This window comes from Coturnix japonica, chromosome 5, assembly GCF_054131305.1.
Source record: "Coturnix japonica strain WE chromosome 5, WE-NBRP24, whole genome shotgun sequence".
Lineage (NCBI taxonomy): Eukaryota > Metazoa > Chordata > Aves > Galliformes > Phasianidae > Coturnix > Coturnix japonica.
The window spans coordinates 5,166,965-5,179,733 of NC_140667.1; the positions used below are offsets into that span (position 1 = coordinate 5,166,965).

The 12,769-nt window shown below is 43.2% G+C and overlaps 1 protein-coding gene across 1 annotated transcript in view; it reads right to left on the reverse strand.

Moving 5' to 3' along the window:
- The window catches only part of SPON1 (spondin 1), a 164,600-nt gene extending 153,011 nt beyond the window's left edge, over positions 1–11,589 (reverse strand). The window contains exons 1-2 of the mRNA XM_015863517.3: positions 11,328–11,589; positions 5,914–6,020 (exon numbers count right to left, since the gene is read on the reverse strand). Coding sequence (XP_015719003.3) covers positions 5,914–6,020; positions 11,328–11,550 — 330 coding nt within the window. The 5' untranslated portion in view covers positions 11,551–11,589. The remainder of the gene's footprint in view (positions 1–5,913; positions 6,021–11,327) is intronic.
- Between the last annotated feature and the right edge of the window lie 1,180 nt (positions 11,590–12,769).

Below are 12,769 nucleotides of genomic sequence, written 5' to 3' on the forward strand. Positions count from 1 at the left end.
ATTCCAAGCGTTTGTTCGCATTTTCCAGCGCTTGTGGCAGATACATTTCATTTTTTAAGCTCAAGTTTAATCATTGAGTATCACAACATGGAAGTCAGGGAGCTCTAAAAAACATGTTAAAGTTTTCCACCAAGGATAATCAATTCCATCCTACACACAATGGCAATCAAAGCCTATTTTACCATTGAATTTGTTTAGAATAACATGCACAATGATTCTTGTACAATAATTCCAAGGCAAGAGTGGATTTAGCAGAAATCCAGAAATACTCTGGCAAATACAAAAGACCAGGAGGCTTAAATATGACATTTAATTTTACACATTCAAAATTCAACCCTCCCACCTCAGTCTCCAAATCATATACCTGGTATACCCCAGTTCTCTCATCTTTAACACCTCTGTAATAGCATCAGATCATGAATTGACTGTAAACAGCTGTTTCACACTGATTTATCTCCTACTGATGACAGAACTACTGATCAAGACTTCAGAAAGAGAATTTTCATGTAGGGGTTTGGATGCAACTGCATGCACACACACACCCTTTTGGGGAGCGGGGTGGTACAGCGTCTGTCTCTCTGGAAAGCCAGCGCGCACAGCTTTGTATTCCTCTCTGATAAATGTAAGCTAGGTACACACGTTGCAGTGATGTAATTACTAGGTTTAAAGCTGCAGGGAAATAAATAGAGTCCATCCTTTTCTTACTTCCTTTTACTTCATCTGTCACTTGAGGACTAAATTTCCTACCTGTAAATTCTCAACCCTTCTCCACGAAAACCTCAAAGAGTTTAAAATTTTAACTAGAGGGAAACATTATGTTTTCATTGAGTGCTATGAGGAAGCTTGACCGAGAAAATTAAGCTACACAATTTCACTATGAACTGGAAATCAATATCACAATTGGCAAACCACTAGATGATTATTTCACATCAAATCAGAGTAAACATGTATTATTTCTATATGTCCATAGGCAGCATGATGACTGACTCTAGTCCAGCAAGAAGATGCTGGGAAAGTGGAGGTACAGATGCAAACAGGAGCAAAACACTAGGCAAGTCCTGAACAAAACTGCATTCTTCCATCCATTGCAGAATAAGCCATTTACTTGTTGCCTGATACAGTCATAAATGGAAATAAGATTTTTTTTAAAAGAAGGGTAATTAAAAGCTTGATAAATAACAGCAGTCATTTTCTAAAATATAAACTAACTTACAATATACACACAAGATATATCTTGACACGTGCCTAAAAGCCTTTTAAGACTACTCTTTTCAAAATGCAGTATATTGCCTGCTTAAAAAGATGCACGAGTCCTATAAAATGTAGGAACACAACAACCAAGGGCTTGCTTTTCTAAGAGCTTCATAAAAATACCTTCTAAGCTGAAAGCTTCGGTAAACCCATCAGTCAGCAAAACAGCATCAAAAGAAATGATCTCCATTCAGCAAACAAAGGCAATGTTTAGGGCAGCTCCAGAATAACCAAAGAGAAGGATGACTTAGGACAAAAGACCACTAGGAGCCTTACTCATCTACTACTCCAAGTTTCTTCCTTACAAGTTTTCTGCTTTAGCAGACATACCTAATTATTATAAACATCACTTTTTATGTTTTTTTTAAAGAAAACCTTGTTTTTGCTCCTGTTCTTACATTGGTTTTACCACTACTGGGTGGTAAACTTAAGTGACCTAAACTAAGAACTTCTTGATGCACTCTAAAGCAAATAAAGTGAAACCCACTTGTTTTCTTAGCAGAGTAAAGGACAGCTTCAGATACCCTACTCTGATGAAACATTCAGTAGTAAAGTAACACAAAAACAGCACACATAGCATAAGAATCTATAGGCTGATTCGGCCAAAACAAGACAGGGAAATGTCTAGTTTGAGTCTGTATAACTCAGTTTATCCCCACACATGAGAAAAGCATGTCACATTTGCACACAACTGACTGCTTTGTTATTTAACAAGTATTTATAAACCTCATAAACAGCAACAAATTTTGGAAGAATGCTGAGCACATTGGAGGACAGCACTGCAGTTAAGAATTTCCTTGATAAATTAAAAATGCAGTCAAGATGAAACTGGGCAAGACAAATACAAAGATCCATACTGTGAAGGAATGAAATGGATAGGCATAAATGATGAACAACCACGTAGGCAGCAGTATGTGCAAGAAAGGGCTTTGAAATTCATTACAGATCTCCTGTACAATAGCAAAATGCTCCCACAGTGCAGGTAAGTTGTGTACATGTAGAGAAATCATCACAAAGAGAACAGAATGATGATATTCTTAAAGGACTATCATGCCTGAATTCTGTACTGCTGTGTACTAAGGGCTCAAAGTGACCAGCTCTGTACAGTTCTGGGCAATGCAAATAAGGCTAAACTTGCAACTTGACAACCTAAAAGGCAAAGCTGAATAAAGATGCTCAACAAGGAAAAACACATCAGTTTTAATAAAATACAAGTGGAAAGTGTAAGGAATTGGAGAGAGATTAAGAGAAACTTCAAAGTAACTGTCTTAAGAAATATCAATAAAGTTCTTAATTCTGGAGGACTATCTAATAAGAAAACAAATTTACCACTATTAAAGAAGACCCAGTTTAGACATCAGGAAAAAGTTTTACATAGTTCTTCTTGAATTTCACAAAATATATCAAAGGGTTTTAACACTTGAGAAGATTCTAGATTTTTATTCATCTATGTTATTTGCCAAACAAAACCTACTATGCTGCATATATATGTTGATTAAAGTAGCCTGTACAGTTTGATTGCAGCCTTTAAGTAGAGCGTGCCTTCCAATTGCTTTCAAACAGTTTGCAGACTGTTGCTCATCATTACAAAGCAGAAAGATCAGCACTCTTCATGACAACAGTTGGCAACAGCTCTTGCAAAGAGACCAGTGGGACATAGCATCCCAAGCTTTCAGTGTGCTACACTGCACCCCTGAGCTGTACAATTACCATTTGCGTAAGTAAGTGCTGTGTTATTACATTCTAGTACCTCTGCAGCTGAATTTGGCATCTTTAGCTCCCCTCTTATATTTAATGTAATGTACGTTTGTGGGAAGTAACATGATTTATGTTAAGCACAAGCTGGACATAGGGTGTGCTGCAAGAAACAAAGAAAAACAGTTTGGTCACATTGGTAAAGAACCAATAGTAACACATCAGATCTAAAATCTTAATTTTCTCAGTGAAAAACTGATTTAGAACAATGGAGTACAAACTGCACTTCTGTAATGGTCTCTACTCTGTGACAAGTACAAAAGTAACAAAAAAAAGTACAGAAGAAAAATATCTGCCCAACCAAGAATTTTAACAGCTGTGCTATTTACAGGATCAAGACCCAGCAGCTTAATGATTAATGAAGACTGACCATACCTGCTGACTCGCAGTCAAGGCAAAAGTAAATGAGCCATGAGAAGGTTGCAAGAGAGCAAAGCTGCTGGGTAAACTCACGGCAGGCCGTCACAGCACATTCATCCTTCACAAGGGGCTGCAAAGCAAAACCTACTGCAGCACGACTGTGACCCCAAAACCCATGCGAACAATGACTCTATCAGCTGCTCAGATACTAGTCCTTACTCAACACCTTCCTGCTCAAGCACATGCTTCTCTACTCTATTTTGAAGTATTACACATGTTGATCAGTTCAACCTTTAAACCAAAAGGTCCCATGGGACCCTCACCTGAGCACAGCTTCTGGCTCGGGTTTTGCCCACAGATGTCAGATTTAACCCATATCACATGATTGAAAAGTGGTACCGACAGGCTTGAAAATATGGTGGTTTATGCTCTCTGAGGGAAAAAAGAAAAAAAAAGAAAAAAAAAAAAAGTGTGTTGTCAACCTCAAGTTCCTTCTATCATGGCTACGTTACAAAGACTTGCTAATATTAGAGAAGCACTTCGATTCATGAAATGCATTTTATGTTCTTTGCATGTTGTGATTATTATCACCCTAATGGTGAGAAGGGTTTATGCCAGTAGTCCACAAGTAGCATCTAGTCTTTTGCCACTAATTAAGAATTTTCTCTGAGTTCTGTTCCATTAGCTCATTCACAGGATAATGTATTCTGCATTGGAGCACTGGAAATACATATCTGCAAGTGGCACGCCTGTGATTGTACACTGTTTTTTCCTACTCTGCAAACTAACTTAGGAACCACTAAGATCTTCATATTGCAACGCAAACAGTGCAAACCTTTGCAATAAGCTTCCCTTCTTCCTCTCTAGTTATTAGCATGTAGCTACCTTACAAGAGATATCATTATTTAACAATAACGCAAGCTTTTCATGGGATAATTAAATAAAAATCTTAAATCTGTATGAGTACAGGCAGGACTGGCAGGATGTGAATGAGCTTCAGTTAATTGTGCTGATGTGGGAAGAGCACAATGAGTACTGCTTGCACCACTGGAATACAAATTCAGTTATGCATAAAATTTGAAGCTCTACCTGCCAATTCAAATGCTGACTTCAGATTGCAATTGATAGAATAAAACTAATTAAACAACCCTTTCTCTGCTGAGATCCATCAGACTTCTTATTTGTTGTGTGTAGAATTCCCGTTGTTTCCCGCTCTGCCCCAGCAAAGCTTAGTGAGTTTCTCCCTTTAAGTTCGATATCCACCTAGCCATAAGGGACAAACTCAGGCCAAGTTCTTCCCATTAGTCATGCAACAGAGACATTAACAACTGAAATAGAGAAACCATTGGTGACAAGTTCATTTTAAAGCTTATGAAGCAGGCCATCTCTATTTCCTACTATCAGATGATACTTGAATGTTACTTTACTTTCTAAAGAAAAATCTATATCAAACAGATTTTTCTGAAACAGCATTAAGAAAATACTTAATTTTAAGTAGAGTTCTTCCAACATCAACTGTCTTCTTATTTATTCCAGATTTTTTTAGGAAATGTATCAAAACTACAAAAAGACCTCAAGGCAAACGGGGCAAGAAAGTAAAAACCAACTCAAATCCATATTGCGTTTGCACATTTTATTTGCTATAAATAAAAAATACCATTTAAGAAAAGATGGTAGGATAAAGGCCATTTTTGCCCCTTAGTAGCTCCAAGTAAAAACTTTTGAGTATTTCTCTTCAGAAAATAAAGATGCTTCTTAGTGGCAAGTGATTTATAAACAAAATATATCATGATTAAAACGAATGTCAGTATGATTACCCATCCTTTAAACTACAATCAGTGTAATGAACTTTGTTTATAAATTTGGAAGGTCAAACAGCAAACAATATCTCATTTGAGAATCTTGGACAACAACAAACCTACCCAATTTCTATCAGATTTCATTAAAAATATGACGCGTAGTCTTAATTTCCAGAATTCTCATGCAACGTGATTTTGAAATAGCTTGAAATGCTATTTTGTGAATCATCGCTCCAGATTCTGATTCTTTTGATAAACAACATTCCATCCCACTGAATGCATTCATCAAGTAAAGATCTACCAAGCATCAATAAAACAGCAGAACCTAATTTATGACTGATAAAACAGTCATTACAGCTGCGGCAAGCGCACTTCTCCATTGAATAATCTACATCTGAATGGACAGGGATTTCTAAGCACGGAAATTCAGAAAGCAAAACATGAATAAAGCAAATTACTTATTCACTTTGGATGACAAATTCAGGTGTCTCAGGCTCTAGTTCAAATAATTAATGCACATGTTCAACTGTATAAAAAAGAGAGGGAAAGAAAGATGAAGTAAAAATACCAAAGCCACAACCTCTTAAAGTGATTACTTGGCATATAAAGCATGTTATACGGTTCTCATGTCAGCATCCACAAATATTTATGCTTACTTCCACACTTTCTTCATCTTCTTGCGCAAGTAATACCACCCTTGGAGCCCAGCACGAAGGGAAACAGACTCCTAGAAGGAAAGATCTCTCACCTGGAAAGTTCCCGCATGGTCTTCCTCTTTATCACCTTCTTTTCCTTCCTTCAGAGCAATCAAAGTGAATCCTCGAAAGTAAGCAGGAGTGGCAGCAGAAAGTGTCACTGACATACAAGAAACAGAGAGAGCACACTATTAATTGTGAAATCAGTCATGTGCTTATCGTTTTGCAGGTCAGCATGAAACATGCCTGAGTTAAGTTGCTATTAGCGAAAGCTAAAGCACTAACAACATAGAGCAGAGCCAGCCAGAATACAAAAAAGTTCAGTCCAAGTTTCCACATAAACTGGAAAGCACCACCAGAATACTGATGTGATGTGTCTCAGCTATTTTGATCTTGCCCCTTTCTTTCCCCTAAACAAACAGCTTATCTGCTCAGCTCTACAGGAGGTTGCTTTGTGGTGCTATTGTAAAGGATTTTGTTGTTGTTGTTTTGTTTAGTTTTATGTGAAGGAACACCTCCTAAAACGTTTGGCTTCAGCTTTTGTCCTGCCCTGAGCCCAGACAAAGATCAAGGCATTAGAGCATGGAAAGTGTATCACTATAAATAAGACAGACCACACTGCCCACCCCAGCCCGACTAGACTCAGCATGGCATTCCAGCCCACAGCCCACAGAGGTGCTTAGCTCTACAACTAGCCTTCCTCTTCCTTAACCCTCAGGGCAGAACAGGACATCAAGTTAAACTCCTGGCTAAGTAATTATTGTGCGGACAGCTTGTGTACCCAAAGCATCCTACATCTCAGCAAAACACCCTTCTCCACACTCCCACCAGCACATAAATATCACCCAGGAGACCCTACCTGAGTTAAAGGCTCATATATATATATATGTTTGAATAAAAGGAAAATGGTCAGAAAATCTGACTATGAAAACTTCGAAGTAACTTGTACTTCAAGCAAAATGCAGACAGCAATGCTTACAGTACACAGTTGTCATTCTCTAACCCTGACTGGCACAATGAAAACCAAAGACCACCCACAGCTTTCACAAGCAAACCACAACTGCCAGCACTGCTTTACTGAAGAGCATTCAGGAGAGAATACCCCGCACACAAACAGTGCGAGGAGTCTGAATGCCATTCAGAGTTCATATGGAATACACAGACACCTTTCTGATCTAGATATTCAGTAGCAGATAAATATTAATCAGGATATTTGGAGGTTTCTAGCATTAAATAGCTGTATCTGGGTTCAGGTCCCACACTGCTTGTGCAAACACGCAGCTTTTCTGACCACCTGTGAAGACTGGCTTGGAGAGATGTACAAAAGGTTAAAAATTGCAAGTGTTGTGTTGAGACCAAGTAGAGTTCTTGCTTAATTTGTGAACATCTGTATGAATATAAGGTATTGATGGATATAACAGCAAGCCCCCAGCTCTCATGATTTCCTATGTACTTTTTCTGTTCGTTCCATGGAGTCTTATTGAAAGGTTAAACGTCATCATCTCTTAGGAGAAAGAAACATCGTATATACAGGAAACAAGTGGCACCATAACAGGGCTGAAGTTTCCAATTATATTTCTAAACATTGTTTCAATCTACTAATGCATGATCTGCTTCAAAATTAGCACTATTAGCCCAGCTTTGCCAACATTCACAGCCCCATCTGAATGGAAATCCATGGCCAGATGCAGTAACTGGGAAGAGCACTGCTGCACTTAGTGAGGATGAACCCACTGCTTTCTCTTGGATGCTGGTTTTAGAAACTAATTGCCATGAAGGTCTTTTACATGCAACAACTTTTTCCATATATTACATGCAATTCGAAAGTCTGAATCACTATGAGTAAAAGGTTACACCAGAAATACTTAAATGCTTATGCAAGGAAACAGGGGATCCAGCTGTGAATTGACTCAACAGTTTTCACTGCCTTCCTCACAACTTCACAGCTCAGACCAAACAGTTCCCAAAATCCTGAAGAAAACATCTACCTATAAAACAGAGGACACAAAAACACTATAAAAGCTTTCAGCAATAAAAAATAAAACAAAAAAAGAGGGCGAGGATTCCAAAGCCTGACTCATACTGTTTGAATGCCTGGGGTTAGCAGTACTCATGCTGCGGTTACACAGTCGCTTTAACCCAGAATAAATCTGTGCTTCGTCCGACACGAATGGTGCAGCCCTTCCCCCTGCACACCCAGCTGAAGCAGGGCACGCACCCAGCCGTGCAGTAAGACCCCGTGCCCTGGGAATGGGAGCACGGGAATGGGGAGCAGAGGGGCTCCCAGGGTCTTCGGGTATCCGTGAGCTGGGTTGGGCCAACACTGGCATCCAATCTGGCTTAAAGCAGTTCTGCCGGTTGCCCCAGCCCCGCGGTGCAGGGATACCTGCCCTTGCTGGCTGAGGAGCGCTAGTGCCAGCAGGCAAACCGCAGCTTGCTTTGCACTCGGAGCCGCCGGACCGCAGCCGGTTTTCACAAGAGATAGCGGCTCCGCGTTGCACAAGAGCTGAAAGTCCTCCTCGGGCTCAACTCCGTTTGTGCCATTTGAAAGAACAGCTGAGAATCCCTCCCACAGCGCTTACGTTCATTAGCGCTCACCGAACAATGAGAACTTCCAGTAACGATCCCTTAAACCACAAAGTTGAGGACTGCACTTTAAAGGGACCAGGTCCTTTTGTCTGCCTCCATCTCTCTCCCCCCCGACTCCCAGCCCCCGGCAGATCCCCAGTTCCCTCACACCGTACACACACATTCGATCTCTCCCCCATGCCCCCAGCCAGCAGTGGGGTGCTCAGAGCCCCTGGGTCTGGGGCAGCACACTGACCCCCACACCTGCCCTGCAGCACGCTGCATGAGCCAGATGCACAGATAGCAGCCAATGCAGGTATGCTTCTAATATTTACTTCTATCCGCAACTTGAGACACCTGAAAAGCACTCAGACATTTACACAGGGCTTGTTGAAGAAAACACAAATTGCACATTGGGCAGAAGGAATATATAGAAAGAATAAGACCCACAACATTCCTTAGGGGTACAGGAAAAGACCACTTGTAGGCTGTGCCCCAAACAAGATTCTAGGAACTTGTCAGGTCACCATCCTTCAGGGTAAAAGCCCAAGGCCCATCACTCTCATCTTGCACATGGGGGAGGATAGAAGGGTGACTCCTTAGCATACTGCCGCCTTCTTCTGCATCACCTGTGACAGCAGCAATTGTCCTTACTTATGTCTGCTTGCTGCTACCCATTTTTGGGGTCCAGAGGAGGTGCACACATATATACAGAAATGACTGCATGATTAGGACCATTTTCTACTCCTAGTGCCCCACTGAGATGAAGAGCAAGATTTCAGCACGCCCAAACAGACCCTTGCTGATCTAAAGGTGAGTAACCACAGGAAAGCTATTGAAGCTTTCCTAAAGGCAACAAGGAGCAGTGATCCATGGTCTCCTGTATCCCACTGCACCACCACATCAACCCACAGCCCATGGATGCCCTGTGCCACCCGTTTGGTGGAGCATGTGATTCATACACAGAGCTCATTCCTCCATTATATCCTCCCTGCAGAAATCCTGGTTTATTCTGGGAGCCCACTAGGGAATGTGCCAAGGATCCAGATTGCATTAGATCAAACAGGGGCCATGGAAACAGGCAGATCTGGCTCCAACTCAGCTGAGGTTGTGTGAATCTTCTACAGTGTAGTATATCTAGTTATGTGCAGCTAAAACCATCACAGGTGTGCTACAGTGACAAATTTTGTTTGATTTTCTAACCTTCCGATAAAACAGCAGTATAGCATGAGTTGTACTACAGAACAAGCTCTTAAAACTTTCTGTAAGGCTGTCAGTTTTAGTTATTACCATGAGTAACATATATTAAGCAACATTTACTTATGCTCTTCCAACCATTCAGAAAGCATCCCTGAATGGGACACTGCAACAGACTAATGCGATTACTGTATTGAACGGCCTCCTAACATCAAGCCCTAATACACCCACACCATTAGTCCTGCCGAGAAACCTGGGACTTCCCTCACCCCTACGTTCCCATGGAATAGAAAACTCTTTGGCAGGCAAATGAAAATATCCAGGAATGCTTTCACAGATGTACGTTCTCAGGCTCCCCAAGAACACAAACGCATCTGTCACTGTCAGAGAACTTGTCACCTATTTCATCCTGCTTGCTAGATACATCCAGGTGACACGCAGCGTGGAGTCTTTCAGGCTCAGGCACTAACCCTAATGCCTGGAGCAGTTAACTGGGTGGTGGGAAACTCGTGTTTCCTCAGTTATATATATATATATAACTGATATATATATATATATGAATCACAAATCACACAAAGTTGCAGCCTAATGCTCCAAACAAGCTTATCAATGCAGCAGATATTTGTTCTATTCTTTAAGAGAACACAACGCTTATGCCACGCATACGCTTTTCTCTCCCTACTTGTACTAATACTCCCATGTCCGTGCAATGGGAAAACACTGCTCTTAACACAGACTCTAAGGAAGGTCAGGAGAAATGTTTAGAAGAAACTCTCAAAGCCCAGTTTCCAAAGTGATGATTTCCCCAAGAAACCATTCATTTTGCCATAAAAGAGACAGACTATGGTACATAGAAAGCTCCGATCTCCTCCTAGAGTACTTTAAAACATGCAGTTAAAAGAGTATTCCAAGAAGGTTTGTTTCCAAAGGGGTTATATGCAGAGACAGGAAAAGTGGTTAAAACCTGCCTTTATTCTACTAATTAGAAGAATATGCTGAAGTGTGCTTAGGAAGTTAATTTCAAGCACTGTATGCGAAATGCACAGCAGAGAATGAGTGTCCCCATCTCTTATTTAGAGTGGTCATCAGCAGAGTCTCCCCTGCCTCTTTCCTGTTTGAGCCATCTGTTCATTTTTCCAGGAAAAAAAAACAAAACAAACGGGGGGGGGGGGATAAACAGAAGTGGAAAATGTGGGAAGCTGGCAGCACGCTGCATCACTGTTTGCCCATATGCTAACTCATTATATTCACATTCACATTCCAGGGCAAGAACAACCAGCTCCAAGTTCCCTCTCCTTTCTGCTGGATGGTGAAGCTTCCCCTTGCTACACTGCATTTGCAGGGGTAGAAAGAAATCCAACAGAAGCGGGCGAGCGGGGGAAAAGCTTGTTTTGTATCCCATCAACTTGCAACACTGCACTAGAGCAGAGCAGAGAATTCATAAAAGAAAGGAAATTCCTCCTGATATCGAGTTGGTGCTTGGGAGAGAAAGCGATGCCGTGAAACACAACTCGCTCTCACTTGTCATCAAAGCATCCCCAATAAAGTAACGCGTGGGAGCACGTTACCCTGCCTGAGCCCACGCAGTCGCACGCCGGGAGGGATGGGGAGCTGACAGGCAGGGACTCGCCGTAGTTTCGCGGACACTTGTCCAGCCCAGCCCGTTCCCGCTGCTATCAGAAGGAGGGGACGGCCAACTTACCGCGGTAACTGTTTCCAGGCTTGTAGAATTCCGGATCGCCCTCCACCCTCAGGCTAAATTCATTGTACCCTTCCCTCCTGGTGCCCTGGGCTCGCAGGATCCGGCTGCAATAGCCTTCGGATTTAGCGGCTTTTTCCAGGGTCTCGTCGGAGAAGCCCCTCGCCACCAATGGGAAGGTCAGCGCCAGCAGCCGCAGGGCCAGGGGCCGCAACCGCGCTGCCATCCTCGGCGCCCGCACAGCTCGGGCAGCGCCGGGCGGCCCGGGGGAGGCTGCGGCGCGGAGAGGGGAGGGGAGAGGCGGGGAGGGGGACAGCGCGGGAGGAGGCAGGCGGGGACGGAGGGAGGGAGAGAGGGAGGGAAGGAGGAGGGCGGGAGCACGGAGCCGACTCTCTCCCAGCTCCCGGCGAAGCGCTGCCTCCGTACGGCACGGGGCGGCCCCGCGCTGCCGTCCGGGACTGCGGGAACCGAGCGCAGGATGGGACGGAGCGGGGCGGAGCGCATCGCCCCACGGCCGCCACCGCCGCTCAGCGCAGCGACCGTGGGAATTCGGCGACCGGCAGCGGTGTGCTGACTGCTACAGGGAGCGGAGAGCCGCAGCGACCGCTAGGCGACACAGCCACATACACGAGAGAAGTTGACGGCACAAGTGAGCCCAACCCTCGGGGCAGCGCTGCACGGGACAGAGGCAGAGCCCTGCGGCACCCGAATGTCTAGAGATGCTCTAGTGGCACGAACCCACCCGACCTCAGCCCTTGCTCTCTGCCGAGGCGGGGCAGCGGCGTCCGACCGCACTGAAACGCAGCTCCCAAAGAAGTGCAGCAAATAGTGAGCAGCTCGGAGCCGCGCCAGTGTTGAAACCCTGGTTGTAACCACTTGGGGTTCCACACTGACCTTTCCAAGTTGTTCAGCAACAAACTAGTGCTGCTTGCCAGCTAAAGGCGCTCCTCCATTGGGCTTCTCTGTAAGGATGCTGAACATTTCGCTTTCTGAAAGACTGCTTTCTTAGCACTTCAGTACTGCAAGTCTGTTTGTACTGCAGTAGTCTTTAGGCATTTAGCAAGTATGTGAGCAAGCACAACCTCAAAATACACACTCAACACACATCAGGTTAAGAACTAGCCTCATCCAGCTCTTTAACAAATGGAGAACTATCAGTAATGTCCACCCTTTCCCTTCACTGCTTCCCCCCCGTAGTTATACACAGGTTAGTTACATCCATCCAAAGACCCACGTTCATTTAGATAATTAAATGAGTGACTACAGCTCAATAACGTCATGGACTCCTGGGTATCATTTGACTGCTTGGCTCAGCTCATTCATTTCATGAGAACAAGGTTCACTTTTTCCAAGTTCCTCAATCAACTTTGTCAGTGAAGAAAAACAAACCAATATGCAACTGAAAATGACAGCTATAACCACACTGGCACAAGACACCTGCAAAT